Raw genomic sequence first — 24,223 nt, 5'->3', positions numbered from 1 at the left:
GCATATATGCATATTTTGGAGGTAGAGGTGGCAGCAAACAGTTGTAAATGCATTTTTATGCATAGTATACTATACTGCAACCCAGTCTGTCTTCTTGATGGTTGTGTCTGCACATTGTTTTTACTTTAAAATAAGCATCTGGAAAGAGGGAACTATGAATTTTGCTTACATATTTCATAGAATATATTCTAGACCAATGTGAGAGGGCTGTGGCAAATTTCTGAAGCGTATCTCCACCTGCTGCACATATTATTTTTATAATCTATCCTTGCGGAGTTGGAGCTCAATTCTCTTTTATTGAAAGCTCTTGGGTAGCCATATGATAAGATTATAGCTACTTGCCTAAACCTTTAGAGGAAGCTTAGGAGTAGGAGCGGTATGCGCTAAGCTTCAGAGCTCCACCTAGTGGTTGTTGCAGGCACCCAGTGATTTATCATTAAGGGCTCATTCAGACGGTCGAATGCTGTCCGCAAAAATGCGGATCCGTTTTTTGGCGGACAGTTCAGCATGTCCGCAAAAAAACGGATTGCATTCCATTTTTTTGCTGATCCATAGACTTCAATAGGGCTACGTCCTGATTTTCACTAAGCAGACTAGATGGGCCAAATGGTTCTTATCTGCCGACACATTCTATGTTTCTATGTAAGTATAGGACAGGTTTGATTTTATTTTTTTGCTGAGCCGTGCAATGGAAGAAAAGTGCCCCATAGAAGTGAATGGGACAGCATCTAATCCGCAAAAAAACGGATCCGCTTTTTTGCGGACAGCATACGGCCATCTGAATGAGCCCTAAAAGGGGAATTCCAGGAGTAAACTTTAATTTGCTAGTCAACTCCTAGTCCACCAAATAACACCTTTCTGAAGTACGTAGATTAAAAAATTGTCCTGTTTTGAGCTCTCACAGACGGTCACATGACTCTGGCAGCACTGTTGAGATCTGGCTGTGTAACATAACTTCAACCAGTCACAGAGCCTTCTAATCACTACCCTGCTGATAGGATGTCAGCAATGGTGTGATTTTTTTTCTGAGAGCTGTATTGTGGTGTTAGGAAAGCACATGTGTGTGGGCGGCACACAGCAGCTGGATCCTCGCATGCATAGAGGGCAAGGATGCAAGGAGATGACTGGCACCTGAGAACAGGGAACAAAAGTGATAAGAAGCATGAGACTTGATCACATAATAGTGTAGTACATGACAACAAACAGCGTGTGACAGGGATGCAGATACAAGCAGAAAAGTATGGACATGCTTGTTATTATGTACAAATGCTATTTCTGAGGGAGGTGAGGGGGGTTCCATGAACTCAGGAAAACCACTTTAGGCTACATGTGAAAGTGCCATTCACACAGCTAGAAAAACAGTTAACCTTTTGTGACAGAACGGCTCACTATTTTTAATAAAGACCAATTGAAAATATAATTTTTAGTTAAAAATGAGTATAATGCAATAATTTAAAAAAAATGACCCCTAAAGGTGCACATAGCCTTTAAGGTCTGTCTGTTTTAATTGATTTTGAACTGTGCATAAAAGAAGAAACAGAGTTCCAACATGAATTTTATTAACTATAAACAGGATTATGGACACATTTAACCACCTCAGCCCCCATAGCTTAAACACCCTGAAAGACCAGGCCACTTTTTACACTTCTGACCTACCCTACTTTCAGCGTTTATTGCTCGGTCATGCAACTTACCACCCAAATGAATTTTACCTCCTTTTCTTCTCACTAATAGAGCTTTCATTTGGTGGTATTTCATTGCTGCTGACATTTTTACATTTTTTGTTATTAATCGAAATTTAACGATTTTTTTGCAAAAAAATGAAATTTTTCACTTTCAGTTGTAAAATTTTGCAAAAAAAAACGACATCCATATATAAATTTTGCTCTAAATTTATTGTTCTACATGTCTTTGATAAAAAAAAAAATGTTTGGGTAAAAAAAAAAATGGTTTGGGTAAAAGTTATAGCGTTTACAAACTATGGTACAAAAATGTAAATTTCCGCTTTTTGAAGCAGCTCTGACTTTCTGAGCACCTGTCATGTTTCCTGAGGTTCTACAATGGCCAGACAGTACAAACACCCCACAAATGACCCCATTTCGGAAAGTACACACCCTAAGGTATTTGCTGATGGGCATAGTGAGTTCATAGAACTTTTTATTTTTTGTCACAAGTTAGCGGAAAATGATGATTTTTTATTTTTTTCCTTACAAAGTCTCATATTCCACTAACATGTGACAAAAAATAAAAACTTCCATGAACTCATTATGCCCATCAGCGAATACCTTGGGGTGTCTTCTTTCCAAAATGGGGTCACTTGTGGGGTAGTTATACTGCCCTGGCATTCTAGGGGCCCAAATGTGTGGTAAGGAGTTTGAAATCAAATTCTGTAAAAAATGGTCGGTGAAATCCGAAAGGTGCTCTTTGGAATGTGGGCCCCTTTGCCCACCTAGGCTGCAAAAAAGTGTCACACATCTGGTATCTCCGTATTCAGGAGAAGTTGGGGAATGTGTTTTGGGGTGTCATTTTACATATACCCATGCTGGGTGAGAGAAATATCTTGGCAAAAGACAACTTTGTATAAAAAAATGGGAAAAGTTGTCTTTTGCCAAGATATTTCTCTCACACAGCATGGGTATATGTAAAATGACACTGCAAAACACATTCCCCAACTTCTCCTGAATACGGAGATACCAGATGTGTGACACTTTTTTGCAGCCTAGGTGGGCAAAGGGGCCCACATTCCAAAGAGCACCTTTCGGATTTCACCGACCATTTTTTACAGAATTTGATTTCAAACTCCTTACCACACATTTGGGCCCCTAGAATGCCAGGGCAGTATAACTACCCCACAAGTGACCCCATTTTGGAAAGAAGACACCCCAAGGTATTCGATGATGGGCATAGTGAGTTCATGGAAGTTTTTATTTTTTGTCACAAGTTAGTGGAATATGAGACTTTGTAAGAAAAAACTAAATAAAAAAAAATCATAATTTCCACTAACTTGTGACAAAAAATAAAAGATTCTAGGAACTCGCCATGCCCCTCACGGAATACCTTGGGGTGTCTTCTTTCCAAAATGGGGTCACTTGTGGGGTAGTTATACTGCCCTGGCAATCTAGGGGCCCAATTGTGTGGTAAGGAGTTTGAAATCAAATTCTGTAAAAAATGGCCGGTGAAATCCGAAAGGTGCTCTTTGGAATGTGGGCCCCTTTGCCCACCTAGGCTGCAAAAAAGTGTCACACATGTGGTATCTCCGTATTCAGGAGAAGTTGGGGAATGTGTTTTGGGGTGTCATTTTACATATACCCATGCTGGGTGAGAGAAATATCTTGGCAAAAGACAACTTTTCCCATTTTTTTTATACAAAGTTGTCTTTTGCCAAGATATTTCTCTCACCCAGCATGGGTATATGTAAAATGACACCCCAAAACACATTCCCCAACTTCTCCTGAATACGGAGATACCACATGTGTGACACTTTTTTGCAGCCTAGGTGGGCAAAGGGGCCCAAATTTCTTTTAGGAGGGCATTTTTAGACATTTGGATACCAGACTTCTTCTCACGCTTTGGGGCCCCTAAAATGCCAGGGCAGTATAAATACCCCACATGTGACCCCATTTTGGAAAGAAGACACCCCAAGGTATTCAATGAGGGGCATGGCGAGTTCATAGAAAAAAAAAAATTTTGGCACAAGTTAGCGGAAATTGATTTTTTTGATTTTTTTTTCTCACAAAGTCTCCCTTTCCGCTAACTTGGGACAAAAATGTCAATCTTTCATGGACTCAATATGCCCCTCAGCGAATACCTTGGGGTGTCTTCTTTCCAAAATGGTGTTATTTGTGGGGTGTTTGTACTGCCCTGGCATTTGAGGGTCTCCGCAATCATTACATGTATGCCCAGCATTAGGAGTTTCTGCTATTCTCCTTATATTGAGCATACGGGTAATGAGATTTTTTTTTTCCGTTCAGCCTCTGGGCTGGAAGAAAAAAATGAACGGCACAGATTTCTTCATTCGCATCGATCAATGTGGATGAAAAAATCTCTGCCAAAAAAAGAAAAAGGAGGGGAAAGGCGTCTGCCAGGACATTGGAGCTCCGCCCAACATCCATACCAACTTAGTTCGTATGCCCTGGCAAACCAGATTTCTCCATTCACATCAATCGATGTGGATGAATAAATCTTTGCCGGGATTTTTTTTTTTATATATACAAAGTGTTTGCCAAAGTATATGAACACCGCCACCTCCTCAGCTCATATGCCTCGGCAAACGTATCTTTTACTGCAGAGGAGAAATCTCGTCTTGCAGCGCCGCATACACCGACTTGCGTGTAATCTCACAGCAGCGCAATGCTTCTGTCAGAATGCACATCAGTGCTGCAGCTAGTCGATCGGTTGGTCCACCTGGAAGTAAAAAAAACAAAAGAAAAAACCAGGCCGCAACGCAATAAATTTATTAACTTTTGAACAGAACATATAAACTTTTTTTAACTGAACGATAACTTTTTTACTTACCGGTATTTTTTTTTTTGTTTAGTTTTTTTTTACCTTTATAGAACAAAACTCTCCTTCCCCATGGGACAATGTGCAAAGTGCAAATCGCCCAAAGATGTGGCGAAGTACGTTATGCACTTTATCCCTGGTGAAAGGAGAGGTTTGCAGCAGCTGTGAGTAAAAGGGCCCTAATAGCCCTGTGTGCCTGTCCTGTGAGATGCAATCCCTATGCTAGGTGTACCTGTGTGTGGTACTTCCGGAAACACTCTCCAAAGCATAGGGCAGGGTGGTCAGGACAGTCAGGACAGAAATAGCGGGTGTCACGCCTTATTCCACTCCTGCTACAGACACGACATCTTTTTCGGGGTGACGGTTGGGTTGAGGTACCAGGAACGACACTGGGGAAATGTCGCTCGTGTAGACGGCTAACTACACTGGTGGATGGGGCCACGGAACCTTCTGGATACAGGAGGTTCTCGATGATCTCTTCCTGGAATTTGAGGAAGGATCCTGTTCTCCCAGCCTTACTGTAGAGAACAAAACTATTGTACAGTGCCAATTGAATTAAATATACAGACACCTTCTTATACCAGCGTCTGGTGCGTCGGGAAACTAAATACGGAGACAACATCTGGTCATTGAAGTCCACCCCTCCCATGAGCAAATTATTGTCGTGGACTGAGAGGGGCTTTTCAATGACACAGGTTGCTCGCTCAATTTGTATTGTCGTGTCTGCGTGAATGGAGGAGAGCATGTAAACGTCACGCTTGTCTCTCCATTTCACCGCGAGCAGTTCTTCGTTACACAAGGCAGCCCTCTCCCCCCTTGCAAGATGGGTGGTAACGAGCCGTTGGGGGAAGCCCACGCGACTAGTTCGCGCGGTGCCACAGGCGCAAATCTGTTCTAGAAACAAATGCCTAAAGAGGGCCACACTTGTGTAGAAATTGTCCACATAAAGATGGTACCCCTTGCCAAATAAGGGTGACACCAAGTCCCAGACTGTCTTCCCACTGCTCCCCAGGTAGTCAGGGCAACCGACCGGCTCCAGGGTCTGATCTTTTCCCTCATAGATCCGAAATTTGTGGGTATAGCCTGTGGCCCTTTCACAGAGCTTATACAATTTGACCCCATACCGGGCACCCTTGCTTGGGATGTATTGTTTGAAGCCAAGGCGCCCGGTAAAATGTATTAGGGACTCGTCTATGCAGATGTTTTGTTTGGGGGTATACAAATCTGCAAATTTCTGGTTGAAGTGGTCTATGAGGGGCCGAATTTTGTGGAGCCGGTCAAAAGCTGGGTGGCCTCTGGGACGGGAGGTGGTGTTGTCGCTAAAATGCAGGAAACGGAGGATGGCCTCAAATCGTGCCCTGGACATAGCAGCAGAGAACATGGGCATGTGATGAATCGGGTTCGTGGACCAATATGACCGCAATTCATGCTTTTTAGTTAGACCCATGTTGAGGAGAAGGCCCAGAAAAATTTTAATTTCGGAAACTTGGACTGGTTTCCACCGGAAAGGCTGGGCATAATAGCTTCCCGGGTTGGCGGATATAAATTGTGTGGCATACCGGTTTGTCTCTGCCACGACTAAGTCCAAGAGCTCCGCAGTCAAGAACAGCTCAAAAAATCCCAGGGCCGAACCGATATGAGCCGTCTCAACCCGAACTCCAGACTGGGCGGTGAAAGGGGGAACTAATGGTGCGGCTGAAGTTGGTGACTGCCAATCAGGGTTTGCCAGCACCTCAGGGATTCTAGGGGCTCTACGGGCCTGTCTTTGCGGTGGCTGCGACGGGGTAACTATTGCACGTGCCACCGTACCAGCTTCAACTGCCCTTCTGGTCCTCGCCACGTCACCATGTTGTACGGCAGTGCTGGTACTATGTCCAGGGAGGGCTGCGCTGCTGGTGTATGCCTCACCACGTGATCCGGCAGCGCCAGCCCCACTCTGCTGCTCTTGAAGCGGATCCTGCATAACCTGTGGTCTAGCGACACGGGGCCTGGTACGCCTGGTGCTATCAGGGACCTCCACCTCCTCGTCCGAACTTTGGGTCAGAGAGCCACTGCTTTCTACAGGTTCATATTCTGACCCGCTAGATTCGTCAGATAAGGGGTTCCCATTCCTCATCCGACTGGGTCAGAATCCTGTAGGCCTCTTCAGAAGAATACCCCCTGTTTGACATTTTGGACTACTAAATTTAGGGGTATTCCCTGAGACTACCCAAGAAAAAAAGCAAGCCTGTCTTACAAAGGGGAGGCTAGCGAAGTCCCGGAGGCCGCTGCGGTTGATAAAAAATATCAAAACAGATTTTTTTTTTATCGCCGCAGTGCTTGTAAAGTGAATGTGCAGTGATCAAAAAATACATATTTTTTTGTCACTGCGGTGGGGCGGGCGTGGGTGAACGCACGTGTGGGCGACCGATCTTACTACTAACTTCTTGGCAGTCAGGAGGCCGGGCGGGCGGGTGCTCGCAGCGTAGCTCACTACGTCACGCGCTTGCTCCGCCCACTTTATGAATGAAGCAGGCGGCGCAGGTGCATGATGTAGTGAGTCACGCTGCGAGCGCCCGTCCTGCCTGCTACGAAGTTAGTAGTAAGTAGTACAAGCGCTGGATTTCAGATGATTTGAATACTTTAACAATACCCACAAGTTAGATATGATTATACTACAGTGAGCAGGGCCCGGTGTAGTAGAATAGAGTGACTGCACCGGGCCCCTCTGCCATTGCAGTCTCTCCTCCCTCCCGCTGATACACACGCCGGCCCCCATTCACTACACAGGGACACTGTTATGGGGGATCTGTGGATGACACATTAGATAAGATGCTATATATGTGTCATCCGAAGATACCCCCATAACAGTGCAATCCACAGATGCCCCCACAATGATCCCCTATAACAGTGCCATCCACAGATGCCCCCATAACAGTGCCATCCACAGACAACCATTAGTTCAAAACCCACCAAAGCACACCTTTTGGTTCAAAATATTTTTTTTATTTTTTTCCTCCTCAAAAACCTACGTGTCTCATGGGCCGGTGCATCTTGTAGGGCGAAAAATACGGTACCTAATGTTTAAAAGGGAGAGCAGCTAAATGATGCAAATAGAATTTTATACTACCACAGATGATAAAAAGCAGAACCTCTGAAGTATGACTATGCTTTTTCTTGTGCAGTGATGTATAGAGCTATATATGGTGGAAGATATGAGGGGCAAATATGTACAAGTATGTATGCCTTATGTTCTACCTTTTCAAAACCTCTTAAAATCCAACTGTATGTATTCCTTTCTTCAACTGATTTTTTTTCCATGACTGATCAGATGCTGTGCTTGCCCATATGATTACATGGGGCGATGCTTGATCACTGTAATCTCCAGCTCTTTCAGTTTCTTTAGCTGAAAAACGACTGTACACGATATAAAGGCGGTTAACATCCAAATAGATTTTCTAAATTAAGGATTTTGATAGCGGATAGACTTTTAAGGCATTATAGATTATGGTAATCCATCTTGATTCCTTTCACTTATGTAAACTTTCATCCAGTATCGCAGATAACCTGCCCACTACTGTAAGATGTTGGGGCAGATTTGTTGGAGTGACTAAAGAATCTGATTCCAAAATACACATCATGGCCCGGCTTTACTAATGTGTTTTCTGCTAGATTTTGTCTAAAAAGTGCCGCAAATAGAAGCAGCATGGGTTGGCTTACTTGAAAAAGGGGTGGGGTTTAGCAGGAAGGGGAAAGACCTAAGATGAAAAGTTTTTCACCAAATTTGTGCTATAATTCTGTCATAAAATTCTGTCTCAAAAGTTGTTATACAGTTAGACAAAAGTGTGTGTCCCTGCACACATTTATCATCCAGCCTGAGCCACTGTGATAAATCTGTAGCCAATATTAGGTTTAGTAAATCTGCCTCAGTGTTTCTTAAAGGAGTTGTCCCATGTAAAATATTCTCCATTTTCCAAACCGGCACCTTTATCTGAATACTTTTGTACTTGTATTTAATAAAAAATTCAGTGAAGCCACTGAGCTATTCATTAAAATGGATCTGTATAGCACCACCTGCTGTTTGTACATTTCCTCATGTCTCTGTCCACCTTGCTGATGTGGTCGCACATGCTCAGTTCTACCCTACAACTGTTACCAAACATATCTATTGTGACAGGTGCAGGACATGCCCCCCTTAACTGCCAGATTGAAATAAATCTTGCACTACCAAGAATGGGGGGAGCTCTGGATCCATGTGAGGTACACGACTGGTTCTAGCTTTGATAGAAATCATCATTTTTTACATTAAAGGAGTTGTCCACTCTTTTTTTAAGTGATGACCTATCCTTAGGATAGGCCATTACTAGCTGATCGGCAGGGATCTGACACCCTGCACCCGCAGCAATCAGGTTTTCTGTGTAGCTCTGTCACGAAACTACATAGCACGGTTAACATTAAAGTGGACATCGCTGGCAACTGCAGCACTGCTCTCATTGAAGTGAATGGGATCAGTACTGCAACGATGAGCGCTATCCACTACAGTGTTGACAGTGCTGTGTAGTTCTGGCCACAGAGCTACACAGAGATGCTGATCAGTGCAGGGTGTTGGGCCCCCGCCGATCAGATAGTGATGGCCTATCCTGAGGGTCCATCACTTAATTAAGGCCGGACAACCCCTTTAAGCAGAATAAAAGCTACAGGATATGAAAATCAATATGGTGGCCAGGAAATAAGGTCTAATAAGTTGCACTCCATTATCTTTCATGCATTGGCAATATTGATAATGGGTGAAGTAAAAAGTCCCATGTGTTGAAGTCTCCATGGAGCGTAGTTGAGAAAAGATTGCTCTGAACTGTTCCTTTTAAGCCTTTGCCCTTGAGTGGATGTAAATATCTCCATAAATTTTAGCAGCAAAACTATTTATATCCAATATAAACATTTGCCAAATTGCTAAAGAGCCGCTAATTTATAAGCAATGAATATCAATTAATATATTATAAAGGTCGACATTTCATTAGTAAACTTAACATACCTTAATTATATATCTTAATTACAAGTGAAAGGAGCCAAATTGTGTCTACCTGCTCATGGCAATGCATATAAAATCCAGTCCTTCTTACAGAGAAAAATGCTTTCCCTATAACTGGAGCTTTGTGGATAGTTTACTGCAAATCTTGGAGGACTTCCGCTAGTCATTTCTGTGCCCTACGTAATGTGTAATTGGCAGAAACTTTCTTCAGTCCGTGCCTTTCGATCACCTTATTTTACGCCAAAATTGTGGCGCAAGTCTGGTTCACAACATCTCATCTTTTGGCCACAGAACCTTTCCAGTTAAGCCCCTTCCTGGTAAGAAAAGGAGCAAATGTATGGAGGGACGTTAAAATAAGCAAAACAATAAAGTTTTATTCAATGCATAACGTAGAAAAACGTGTAGAGGTGACTAACCTAAAAATAGTCGTGTTGGGCCAAAAACCGGTCCAGTAATAATCAAAAGGGTGCGCAGAAATGTGGTCACAATGCCCACCCAGTGTGTAGTGTGGGGGAACACTGTGAACACCCTATACTTGATACGGACCCGGATAATAATGTATACAAATCCCACCGCTACTAGTGATTGGATGTAATCATCCAAAGAGCAGAGTAATGCCACTGCACTAGCTAAATGCTGGTGGGATAAGTACTAAACGGAATGGTATAACCACTGGGATTAACAGGTGTACTCAGAGAGATGTCATGTCTCACAAAGAGGAGCCCAGTGGGATAACATTCGCAGCATTATCAAACTGTCCAGTACAAAGTCAGTCACTGGGCAGTTATGGTCAGCAAGAGGAATGGCTGTGCACTGTACCGTCCCTCAGACACTGACACTCGTGCGGTGCACAACAATAACAGGTGATTGCTGGTCTGGCTGTTGTACCACCAGCAACCAGCAGTCCCTAGTAACACTTAGCTACGGCTCAACGCGTTTCTGTGCACATGTCTCGTGCACTTCATCAGGAGCCAAAGTAGCAGTACACCTGAATCTGCCTAAGCCGAAACCCTAGTGTGGGAGAAGGCGTGCTGCATTCATATTCTTTTAATCTGCCTAGCTCAAAACCCTAGTGTGGGAGACGGCGTGCTGCATCAACAAACATAGCCCCGGCACTGTGATGGCCGCGATGCAGCCAGCACAACGCCGTGAATTAAAGGGCAGACACCATACCCCCATGAGCATGCCTCCCATCACCAGCCAATCCGGCTCGAGAAACACTCATACTGAGCCGGTAAGCTGACGAATGGGAGGGACTGAGATGCACTCAGGGGAAAGCGCACTAGCGCTACATAGTAACATCTTAAAGGGGAATAAATAAGCTGCATCTAGAAGAAATCGGTAACTGTAACAAAAGAGCAACTAGGGCGCCCCCAGATAGGCTATATTACAGGAAAAGTATGCAAAAATAAACAAATAGAAGTGGCAGCTGTAATATATATATCGGGCATATCATGTGGGATAGTGCCGATTGACACAGGCCAGAAATATTATGAAACCATAGCTGAAAGGTTGACTAGCAAAACTGACAACTCCAAATTATATAATGGCCCATAATGAAATAAGGACCATTGAAATATGCCAGCTCCCCAGATGGTAATAACCCCTTGTCAAAAGTATAAAAATACAAGAAAAGGATGATACTAAGGGAAGCAAGGGAGCAACACAATAATGATCATGGCGCGAAGAACATCAAACCAAGCGAGGGGGCGAGGTCAAGTGATGACCAAATCATAAGAATGGCAAATAGGATATGGCATCATTCAGACCATTAGGTTTAATGGTCCCTAGTCTAAAGATCCACTGTGCCTCCTTCTGCAGGAGAAGACTGTCAATGTCCCCCCCCCCCCCTCCTCCTCTCGGTGACCTTTTAATCAGATCAATGCCCTGGAATTTGACCAACGCTGTATTGCCATTGTGACATTCAACTACACGGCGAGCAATCGGTGTATCATTGGATTTATTAATGTCAGAAACATGCTCACCTATGCGCCGTCTTAGCTCCCGTATGGATTTGCCAACGTATTTTAAGCCACATCTACACGTCATCAAGTAGACCACGCCGGTCGACTTGCAATTCACAAACTATCTTATAAAGAAAGTTTTGTCAGACAGTTTGCCAGTAAAGGATTTTTTCTTATCGATATAGCAACAGAACTTGCAGGTCACGCAGGTTATGACTCCAACGATAAGTGATCGCTGGTTTAGGAGGGATCAAGTGACCAATGTCTTGGTCTGATCTAAGAATATGCCAATATTCTGACAGTACATGACGTACTTGATCATGTGCACTGTCATAGGTGCCGATGATTCTCACACTCTCCTCTCCTTGTGGATTTTTCTTTGGGGATAATAGTGAGTCTCTGTTCAAGCTTAAGGAGTGTTGATATGGTTGTTTCAATAAGCTTGGAGGATATCCTCGATGTAAGAATCTATCCTGTAGTTCATCGGCAGCCTTCCTAAAATCTGCTAATTGGGAGCAATTTCTTCTGGCTCTTAAATATTGCCCTTTGGGGATACCCCTTTTAAGAGCCTTTGGATGACCACTTTCCCATCTAAGTAAATTTGTTGCTGTTGGTTTCCTAAAGATATTAGTTATAATGTAACCAGAGGCATTCAAAATGATAGTCAGATCAAGAAATGAAATGTGACTGTCACAAATTTCCGAGGTGAAGAATAGGCCCAACTGGTTATTATTAAGGACTGCAACAAAATCATGGAAGAGAGTGGTACTGCCCCCTACAGAATCAGCACATCATCAATGTACCTAATCCATAGGGGGATAGCTGAAGTAAATTGTTCCATGTCATCAGAGAAAACCAATTCCCTCTCCCACCAGCCCAGGAAGAGATTCACAAAAGTGGGGGCACAAGAACTGCCCATTGCGAGTCCCCTGAGCTGGTGGAAGATCCTGCCATCAAATAAGAACACATTGTGTGTCAAGATGAATTCAAGCAACTCCATAACAAAAGCATTATGACCCGCCAGATGCTCACCCCTCTGTTGTAGGAATGAGAGGACCGCTCTACAGCCCAGATGGTGAGGAATGGAGCTGTAGAGGGCCTTGACATCGAGACTAGCCAGATGGGTACCTTTGTCACAGTGGATACCATTTAATCGTGCTAGCACATCCATGGTATCTCTAGCATAGGACGGCAGACTAATGACAAAGGGTCTCAAAATGGTATCCACATAGGTGCTAATATTCGCAGTTAGACTCCCGGTACCAGACACAATAGGCCTGCTTTTCAGGGGGTCATAGCCTTTGTGGATTTTAGGTAGGCTGTAAAACGTAGCCAGAACAGGATATTCAGGGAGCAGAAAAGCTAATTCGGCCTTGTCAATGAGTTTATTGGTCAGGGCCCTGGTTAAGATAACCCGTAGTTCATGTCTGAACCCCAGAGTGGGATCTGCAGGGAGTTTTCTGTATGTAGACTCATCACCCAGAATGCGACGACACATACTTTGATATTTCTCATGTCCTAGCACAACAATATTACCCCCTTTGTCGGATGGTTTAATAACCAGTTCACTGTCCTGTTGTAGCCCTTTTAAAGCTTCCCTTTCAGCCCGTCCTAGATTCTCAGCACCACCCCGATACATTTTTAATTGACTGAGCTTGTTGGTCACTATCGACACAAATATGTCAATGGGGGTATTATCATTTAAAGGGGGCATCTTTTTGGAGGGAAGGCGCATAGTCGTGAACGGACCCTCACCAGGTTTACGCAGTCCTTCAGAATACAGATCTGCCAAAAGTTAAGCCCTGTCCCCTTTTTGAACAGGTTGGAGAACATTGTAGACACACCAGTTGTGCCAATTTGCACCACTTTTTAGACTGCTTCTAAATTAGTATATCGGACACTGTTTTTTAACAAGTCTGTGCGTTTGACTGGAAGAACCTAGACACAGATTAGGGACAGGTCACACAGGAAAAAAAAATGGATCCTGCATGCAGTACTTTTCATCTAAAAAAAACTGATATCAGACGGAAATGACTCAAACGGATGCCAAATATGATGCACAATATCAGTTTTGTTTTGTTTTTGTAGGATTCATTTTTTGGGTTGCTCTCCTTTAGTTGCCATAACTGATCATCTGAAAAGCAATATTTGTACTTTTAAATGAACTGTATACAGTTTCAAGAAAAAGTATGTGAACCTTTTGGAATGATATGGATTTCTGCACAAATTGGTCATAAAATGTGATCTGATCTTCATCCAAGTCACAACAATAGACAATCACAGTCTGCTTAAACTAATAACACACACAGAATTAAATGTTACCATGTTTTTATTGAACACACCATGTAAACATTCACAGAGCAGATGGAAAAAGTATGTGAACCCCTAGACTAATGACATCTCCAAGAGCTAATTGGATTGAGGTGTCAGCCAACTGGAGTCCAATCAATGAGAATAGATTGGAGGTGTTGGTTACAGCTGCCCTGCCCTATAAAAAACACACACCAGTTCTGGGTTTGCTTTTCACAAGAAGCATTGCCTGATGTGAATGATGCCTCACACAAAAGAGCTCTCAGAAAACCTACGATTAAAAATTGTTGACTTGCATAAAGCTGGAAAGGGTTATAAAAGTATGTTTCTGTTTCTAAAAGTATGTTTCTAAATGGAGAAAGTTCAGCACTACTGCTACTCTCTCTAGGAGTGGCCGTGCTGTAAAGATGACTGCAAGACTGCTCAATGAGGTGAAGAAGAATCCTAGAGTGTCAGCTAAAAACTTACAAAAGTCTTTGGCATATGCTAACATCCCTGTTAGCGAATCTACGATACGTAAAACACTAAACAAGAATGGATTTCATGGGAGGATACCACAGATGAAGCCACTGCTGTCCAAGAAAAACCATTGCTGCACGTTTACAGTTTGCACAAGAGCACCTGGATGTTCCATAGCAGTACTGGCAAAATATTCTGTGGACAGATGAAACCATAGTTGAGTTGTTTGGAAGAAACACACAACACTATGTGTGGAGAAAAAGAGGCACAGCACACCAACATCAAAACCTCATCCCAAATGTGAAGTATGGTGGTGGGGGCATCATGGTTTGGGGCTGCTTTGCTGCATCAGGGCCTGGACGGATTGCTATCATCGAAGGAAAAATGAATTCCCAAGTTTATCAAGACATTTTGCAGGAGAACTTAAGGCCATCTGTCCACCAAATGAAGCTCAACAGAAGATGGGTGTTGCAACAGGACAGCGACCCAAAGCATAGAAGTAAATCAACAACAGAATGGCTTAAACAGAAGAAAATACGCCTTCTGGAGTGGCCCAGTCAGAGTCCTGACCTCAACCCAATTGAGATGCTGTGGCATGACCTCAAGAAAGCGATTCACACCAGACATCCCAAGAATATTACTGAACTGAAAGAGGAATGGTCAAGAATTACTCCTGACCGGTGTGCACGTCTGATCTGCAACTACAGGAAACGTTTGGTTGAAGATATTGCTGCCAAAAGAGGTTCAACCAGTTATTAAATCCAAGGGTTCACATACTTTTTCCACCTGCACTGTGAATGTTTACATGGTGTGTTCAATAAAAACATGGTAACATTTAATTCTTTGTGTTATTAGTTTAAGCAGACTGTGATTGTCTATTGTTGTGACTTAGATGAAGATCAGATCACATTTTATGACCAATTTGTGTAGAAATCCATATCATTCCAAAGGGTTCACATACTTATTCTTGCAACTGTATATAGCGAAAAAGTGTTATTTTGCTATTGTGTGTCCATTAGATAATCTGTATAGGAATATGTGAAAACAATTGTCTAAAACATTGAGATTCAGTCTTTGCTGTTTTGAGTGAGCTTAAATGGAATGTCTATATTTAATTTTAGTCTTGTGTATAAAAGAGAAATTGTTTATTTTAAAGGGAACCTGTCACGTTAACTATGGTGTCTGATCTGCAGGCGGCAGGTTTTAGAGCACAAGGAGTAGATTGATATATAGTTTGTGGGCAAAGATTCAGTAAAACTTGTAATTTATTCAGTTATATACGAGCTCATTCTGGGCTTTAAAGTCCAGGAGGCGATCCTATCTGATTGACAGCGTTCCCTCTGACTGTGTATACAGAGACAGCTGTCAATCACTGATAGGACCGCCTCCTTGATTTCAAAGCCCAGAATAAGCAGGAATTTAAATAAATGAAACTTTTACCACAAAAATATCAATTTGCTCAGCACCTCCTGCTCTATAACCTGCTTTAAAGGGTTTCTCTGGGAATTAATAAAATAAAAAAAACGTAAATATTACTTTATTTTATAAATATATTACCAAATACCTTTTATTATTTATAATGGCTCATTTTCTCTAGGGAGCAATCATTAGGAGAAATAAAATGGCCGCCACCCTATTAGTGCACACAAAACCTGTTCTAATCACACAGCAGGACAAGTTACTTCACAACACTGAGCTAAAGAGCTGCCTCATCCTCCTCTATGCTCTGCTTGTGAGGGATTATGATTAGGGATGAGCAAATCGACTTTGATGCTTCATTCAAAGTCGATTTGCATAAAACGTTGTTGTAATGCTGTACAGAGCGGGAGCTCCGAACAGTATTAGAATGTATTGGCTCAGATGAGCCGAAGTTATTACTTTGCAAAGTCCCACGAGACTTTGTGTAATAACTTTGTGAATTAATTATTACTGTAAAAAACCTTGATACCGAACTCTGGTTTAGTTCCAAGTGGTATTTTCATTTTCTTAATTCCCGGAGAATCCCTTTTTAAGCTGTAGCTTTTAATTTTTAAAAGCTTCCCTGGTGGTGACAATGTTTGAGACACACAGGGGGAAATTTATCATTCCCCTACACCAGTTTTCTGGCACATAAAACTAGAAAACCTCATATTTGCGACATTTTAAACACCAATGCGACTAAATCGAGGCACAAGTGCAGTGTCTATGCTGCCCTTGCCACCTTCCTGAAGAGGGGCCCAGTGGACACTGCACATTTATCTTTTTTTAAGCCAGTTTTTTGGTCTACAAGAAGAGCTTCCATGGATTTTAGTTTAGGCACATGGACTGCCAGAGGATGCACCTAGTTTCTGACGAGTTGTGCATAAAGCGGCTGTCTATGATAAATTCCCCCTTCAGTTTCATTTATTGACAGTACAGCAGGATCATCATGTTTTATGGCACCTTCAATAAATGGGTGATTCTGTACAGTAAAGTGTCCATCAACTAATAGTCTCCAGGAATAGTACGAAGTACAGCCCCCTCGGCCAGGGATTGGCAGAAGAGATTCATATTCAAAGCTTTAAAGCTTTAGCTGTGTGCATAGTGTTGCTGCCGTTCCTTTTGTAGCCCTTTAGAAGTAAATAAAGCTGTCATAATGAGTCTTGTGCAGATTCTGTCCCAGGCTATGCAGCAAAGCTGAAGAGCGAGCGTAGTGCCTGTGCCCCTGTGGTCTGCATAAAGACTGTAATATTAATGTTGTAGATACATGAAGAATGAATAAATGAAAATAATAAAGATTTTATGACAAAACCATGATTTAGATAACCTGGCTTTTCCTGCTGATATGTTCCCCTTTAAATGACTAAACCTTCTGTGAACCAAAACATCTCAATTAACCTATCAAGTTTTCATGCTACAGGTCTTTGCTCCGCAGCATGTCATATTGTACATTTTCTTAGCCTGTGGACGTTAATTATGACACAGATAACATGCACTTTGTTGCTCTCCACCTGCGAGCGGAACGACATGGCTGCCAGGCTATGCATGTTCATTTATTTGTTTAGTTAGGAGAATCCTCGCAGGGCAGGCAGCAAATTCCCTGACAGATCCTTTATTTTTCAATCTCCCTCCGCTCATTGATCTGGATTAATACTCTGGCGTGCTTGCAATTTGCACAACTTCAACACAATTTGTTTATACCTGGAGGGCACATTTTGGAGCCGAGTAAAGATTCATAGGGGTAGAAAATCAGGAATACAAGAAGGGAGGGGACTTGGGCGCAGATATAAGCAATTACTAAATGTAGCTTCCAGCTTTTGGATTAGAACCTTTTCCTGCAGATTTACATTGCCGGTGATGGAAACATTACATGTCAAGTATTTATTGTATGCCTATCTTTTATGGTGTGTATGTGAGGCTGCAGAAGCTAAAACCCAGTGGATGGGAATAAGACTGCACATTGCCATGGTTAATGTATTAATTAGTGGAAGAAGGTAGTTTGCATCTGTTAGATGGATTAATGTCCACAGCCGCATGATGATTGAATGGTAGCGATCAGTACTTAATGATGCCGTTTCTCCTTCCACATTGTGCAGTTTCATGGGATCTGCAGAACTCTTTAATAAATGGTGATTGTGGTATTCATTAGAATTAATGTGTCACATTGGAGCTTTAACAATTCGCATGCCAGTGCACAGGAAGCCTAGAATACAGTGAAGAATGGTCATTTACAAACATGAAGACTGAAGCAACATATAGAATATTTTCCAATCTTCATTTAATAGATTGCAGATAAGTGAACACCCTTGAACACATAACATTGGAAGCATTGCATGCAAGAAAGAAAGGCATAAAGGTTGGAAGCCATATGTGCCCATGTTGCAGACTGCGAAACGCGGGTCCACAAATCAGTGGCACTGGCCGTGTGAACTCTGCATCAAGGTGCGGACCCATGGACTTTAATGGGTCTATGATTCGCAAGATGTGGCAAAAGATAGGATATGTCTTATCTTTTGTGGTGCCAAAGCACAGACCCACAAGCATGTGTGCAATGTGTCCTATAACTCTCATCGTGATGCGGAGTGTAAGCAGCCTGTGCTCCTGTTTTGCGTATCCGCGGTTTGCGGTCCACATCATGGCACAGCCGTCCCATACAGCCAATGTGGCTGCTGTTCGTGTTTTCACAAAGAAGTTTAAATCTCACCGTAGCAGATGCATAGCCAACCATGCAATGACAGTTTTGCAGCAGAGGCTTCACGCATCATATGATTGCAGAGGCAACAGTGCCACCAAATCTGCTGACCAGCTCTCCTGCCGTGGACTTTACATTTCTGGTGTGAGATGGAACGCGAGCAACATTGCAGGCTCTTTTATACTTGTCCCTAAGGCTGGGTTTACATGTTCCAGAACATATTTCAGAAACGTACAAAACTGTGCAGTCAAAAACCACATCACAAAACTGCTGCAAGCGCATGTGGTTTTGACACGTTAATTGGCCGCGTGGCTCACTACTAAAACGTTTAAAGTACTGTAATCACAGCCTAAAGAAGGTAGGACATATAAGGCTGGATATACATGCTCCAGCTGCTGCATGCACCCAAAGCCCAACCTACCTGCGGTGGCTAATGGCAGCAAAATTTTGAGGGTGAGACCTTAGCTGCCGCAAGTTGGCTCAGTGGTTAGCACCGGGGCATTGCAGTGATGGGTTTCTAGAGTCAAGTCCTACCAAGGAATTGACCTTGACCTACAATCTCCCCACATATTATCGACAATACGGTTTGGGGACATTTTATTGACAGTTTGTATGTTTTCCCTATATGCGTGATGGTTTCTGCCCACGCTTTACTGGGGATTCTAGTTTATATTAGAAGTACTTTTCCCTATGTGAAGACATTATTTTTTGTATACAGCTGTGATACTTGCTAGTTTTTTTTTCTATTTTTATTGGAAACTAGAAATAAAGAAAACCACATTAACCAATAGTTGTCACAATTTGTAGGGTTTGGTTTATTTTATGTAAATTCAATATAAATATTTAGCAATTTTACTCAATGTCCTTTAAAAAAATAAAATCCTTATTTAAGGGCACAATCCAGCGTATGCGCAGTGAAGAGTGTCCTCGGCTTCATTTGCGCATGCACTGGATGCTGCTGGAGCTGGCTTGTAATGCCAGGACTGTGTGACTACTGAGAGTAGAATCCTCCTCAAGACAGGTAGCACACTGCTTTATAACTTTATTTTTTCCTTTATACTTCAGAGAATTACATCCTTAGAAAGCTTTTACTATCTTTTAATACAGTGTGTCGACGGTATAGGGGTGGTTTATTTGATGAGGGGTTGTCTTTAATACATGTTCTGCATGTAGCTGTAACTGTACATTAATCCTCACAGCTGACCAGACTGCAGTTGTCATGTATGACGCCTGGGAAGTGACAATCACTAGATTTGATATATTTTGTGTGTGCAAGATAAGTCACTGCCCTCTCAGATATCTAAAATGAATTCATGTCAGTGTAGACATATGACCATGTCTTTTTTTTTTTTTATTTCAGCCCTCCAACCTATAGGAAACCTTTAAGCTATGACAGAGGGGATGATGAGCAGGACAACTTTGAAAGCACAATCCGATCGAAATATTCCTCACGGAGCTACCTGAGCGACAGCGACACAGAAACCAAATCTTCCGAACCCTTGTCCTAAGCATGACGAGGGTGAGAACAGTGCCACCTATAGGAATGGGAGAATGTTGCCATTTTCCACAGACTGAGAAATGCGGTTTCGATACATGTCCTTGGAACTGTGTGTGTTGGCTTTCAGCCCGAGAAGAATGACGTGCACCTCCAATACATCTCAAGACACCCCCATTCTTGTCCACCACCTGGCAACCTTAGTGCATGGGCTCATTTCTGCATTTAAAGTTGCAGGGTGCTTTCATTGGATTGTCTTTTGCTTTACTTGTTGATGGTTTGGTGGAAATGGAGGAGAGAATCGGATAAATTATTATTTTCATGTACTGTTTTCTGCATCTTTTTTCACCCCTTGGTGGATAAGTGGATTTTTCGATGGCTGGAATTCCTCATTGTCCAGTGGTCTCTGCTCTCCGTGTATATGTAACTATTAGGAGAGTATGCAGTCCTGGATGCTCATATGGGGGCTCCCAGCTGAATGGTGCCTTTTTCTGTCCTCCTTTAGTATTGGAAATCACATTGCAATGCTTCCCAAACCCCTCAGAGTGATCACCCTGTATCTTTAGACTTACATATGTTTATTATGTATATACAGTTGCTATCCTGGTTGAAGAGAAAAGAGAGCAGGTATAATGTTAGTGATCACTCGGGCTGGCTCTGCTGGGGGTAGTGGTCGATGAGAATTTGGACAATGAACAGAGGCATGCTGCAATATGTAGGTATATGTAGGTATCTAACATTGATGGACATCCTCTAAGCCAAGATTAACAAGATGTAATACACGGTATATCTTAAGCACTGTGCTTGCCGGGGGCAGACACAAAGTGATTACTACCATTTTAGCCAAAACAAATTGTACATTGATGTAAAATTCTCTATTGCCAATCTGCAATCAAAAGATGAAACCTGCAAGTCCTGCAGCATGAACAGTTATCATTGGCTGAATGTCGCTTAACATTTTCTGCAATGTAACAGTATTCAGGATGAAATCTTAGTTATCATTTTTATTAATCTCCTGCATGTGCTGGAGCCTTAGGTTTAACTCCACCAAAAACCTGTCAATGCAGGAGCATTTAAGCACAGTCTTCCACTACTCCAGGTAACTTGTAGTGTCAGGAGTCTAAGAAGCTAAGATTAAGTGCTGTTTGCAGGACACTTGCAATTAAAAGGGTTGTCCAAGTTAAATAAAAAATCATGACCAAAAAAAAGTCATGCTCCTTCTTTTCTCCACTGCTGCTTCCTGTACCATGCTTCAGTCCTGCACACTGACGTCATCTTCCTGGCTGCAGTTGTGCCACCCGTGTACACCAGGTCACATGGGCGGACTTGGAACTTAAAGTGGCCCCATGTTTTCCAAATTGACAGATGGTGGGCCAACACAATTAAAATGGACTGCAAAACTATAGTGCAGCAAAAACTACTGCCTGGCATCTTTACCACATTATTCAACTGTATCAGTATTCTGAGGACAGTGATACAGTTGAGTTCAGGAAGACACCTGCTGTCGTTGGCCAGGGGCATAAGTACCCGATGCTTATAGCATTAATTAATGCTTCTAGGAGCAATGGGGGCATGCCGTTATACCTAAAGGCTCTGCTCTCTCTGCAACTGTTGTGCCCTCCCCACTTTATTTGACAGGACCAGGCTTGATGACATTTTCACTTCCTGGTAGAGGGAGTGGCACTTGCAGAGAGAGCAGTGTCTAGGTGTAACGGCAATACCCCATTAATCCTAGAAGCTCATTTGCCTATAATAAAACATCAATTTTCCCGGCAATGCGGGCACATATGGGACCAACACAGATGCCTTCAGCTGCCAAGCGCACATGTAACAGGTCAGCCAGTTTCATAGATACAAATCTGCTGACAGATGCCCTTTAATATATTCTTCTGAGGTTTTAAAGGGAACCTGTAACCATAAAAACCATGAAAATGCAATGTAAGCTGCAGGCAGCATGTTATAGAGCAGGAGGAGCTGAGCAGATTGTAGGTAGATTCAGTATAATTTGTTTTTCATTCATTTAGGATCCCTGCTCTTTCTGGGCCTTAAAGTCAAAGAGGTGGTCCTATCAGTGATTGACAGCTATCTCTGTACACACAGTCATAGAGGAAAGGCTGTCAATCACTGATAGGACCAACTCCTCAAAGCCCAGAAAGAGCAGGAATTTAAATGAGTGAAATACAAGTACCAGCATACTGCCTGCTTTTATACACTGACAGTGGAGCAGATTTACTAATCCTGTTCTGACACTATTGTTGACACCTCCTTTTGGTTGGCTTACCTTTGGTGCATCATAAGCTATGTCCTATTGCCATTAAACCTGTCCCCTTTTCTTATAAGTTCCATGTAGACATACCCTAAAAATTCAGATTCACACTAAAGCCAGGTAAATTCCTTAGGCCTGCTTATCCAGGACTATAGTTTAGAAGGAAAGCAAAAGTTGTGTTAAAGTAAGGGCTAATGCACATGACCGTTGCCTGTTTTGTGGACCCGAAAAACACAGATACCGGCCGTGTGCATTCTGCATTTTGCGGAACAGAACATCCAGCCCCTAATAGAACAGTACTATCCTTATCCGTAATGTGGACAATAATAGGACATGTTCTATATTTTTGCGGATGCCACGAATGGACATACAGATGCGGACAGCACATGGGTGTGCTGTCTGCATCTTTTGCTGCCCCCTTGAAGTGAACGGGTCCGCATCCGACCCGCAAAACATGCAGATTGGATGTGGACAAAAATACGTTCATGTGCATGAGCTCTCCTATGTGCAGACAGTAGCTTAGATCTCAGCTTCCTAGATACCTGTATGGCTTGGGGATGGAGGATTGTTCTCCGCTGCAATCAGATTTTAATTTCCAAGTTTTGAGCAGTGTTGGCTTTTAACAAAATACATGAAAATGCAGCCTGTCTAAAAGTAGCACCTAGTGACATCACTGAGGCATGGGTTGCTTCTTGTTTAGGTGTAAAGTATCCTTTAAAGAGGACCTGTCACCTTCCCTGACGAGTGTTTTAGTAACTACCTGCATCCCCCATGTAACTACAATTCTGGAGGATTTTTATATAGCTCTATGTGGTGTCATTCCTCTATTATTCTTAATATAAGTTTATGAATGAATTACCATATGTCTGCAATAAACCCAGACACTATCAGTGTCAGTACTAATTTTAAAAGGGGCAGACTGTGCGGGGACACACCCCCACTAGTAAAACCCCGATACAATTTCCTTAATAAACTTCTAGTAGGAAGAACTGAGGAAAAGGACAACATACAGTAGTTATAAAAAGATGCTCAAGAATTGCTATTGCATGGGAAAAGTAGTTACTAATACATGTCCGCAGAGGTCCTCTTTAAGGGCTCATGCACATGAGCGTGCGTGCCCCGTGCCCATATTGCAGACCGCAAACAGTGGGTCTAAAATATACTGCCATCAGCCGTGTGATTTTGAACCATTGACTTGAATGGATCTGCAATCCTCAAGATGCGGAGTGGAGGCACGGATTGGAATCACTACGAAGCACTTCCGTGGGATTTCGGTCCTTGCCTCCGCACTGTAAAAAAATAAAACATGTCCGCAAACGGCATGCACATGGACGGGGCCTATGCATTGGGGGCACACACGCTTGTGTGCAAGATCCATAAGCATGATGAGGCATTTATATAATTCTAAATAACCCTTTGTAGACTGGCATACATTAAAAAAAGTTTGCCTTGAATTTAATTTTTTTTTTTTATTACCACTTATTTCCATTACAGTAAACAGTGCAATAAAAAGTACAATGTTGCTTGAAGAAAAAAATCCTCAGTTGTCATTGTAATATGTGATTCCTCTTGCTCAAATATTAAATGGGCCTTTATTTCTGGTATGTAATATTTTCTAGATCAGAATTGTTCAATACAGATATTTTGGTGAGACTTTTTTTTACGTTATAAAATATATATATATATGTATATATATATACACACACACATTTGTTCTTTTGCGCCCTCAACAGGCTAAGGTAGGAATAATCTTTACAATGCAGGTTTTGCAAAAAAAGGCCTAGTCCTTAGAAAACCACAATCTGAGCTGTATATGTCCCTGGTGGATGGTCTATCTCACATGAAGTTGAGGTAGGAAAGGGGTTATATATATCCATACTATGGATGTGCTTGAGCTTTTTTATCAATTGTGTGGAGTTAAATAAAAAATGAAACCAGCCTGGGTCTGTATAGTTTACTTTTACATGTGAAATATAATGAGAATAATAACAGTACCACTGTCAGAATTATTCAGAATCTGTAGTCATCAATACCAGGGGCGTAGCTAAAAGGGGAGCAGTCGCTACCA

The 24,223-nt window shown here is 42.4% G+C and overlaps 1 protein-coding gene across 9 annotated transcripts in view; it reads left to right on the top strand.

The window, feature by feature from the left end:
- MYO18A (myosin XVIIIA) overlaps positions 1 to 20,215 on the top strand; it is a 316,966-nt gene extending 296,751 nt beyond the window's left edge. For 4 of the 9 annotated variants that reach the window (XM_040423419.1, XM_040423420.1, XM_040423416.1 and 1 more), the window contains one exon: positions 19,755 to 19,889. Coding sequence is in view for 4 of the 9 variants with exons in the window: in XM_040423434.1 (XP_040279368.1) it covers positions 19,755 to 19,902 (148 nt within the window). In the remaining 5 variants the exon portion in view is untranslated. Of the gene's footprint in view, positions 1 to 19,754 lie in introns of all 9 variants that reach the window. The other 5 variants (XM_040423435.1, XM_040423437.1, XM_040423436.1 and 2 more) reach the window with 3 other exon arrangements.
- Positions 20,216 to 24,223: the final 4,008 nt, after the last annotated feature.

This window comes from Bufo bufo, chromosome 3, assembly GCF_905171765.1.
Source record: "Bufo bufo chromosome 3, aBufBuf1.1, whole genome shotgun sequence".
NCBI lineage: Eukaryota > Metazoa > Chordata > Amphibia > Anura > Bufonidae > Bufo > Bufo bufo.
This window is presented reverse-complemented; position numbering and strand designations above follow the sequence as displayed.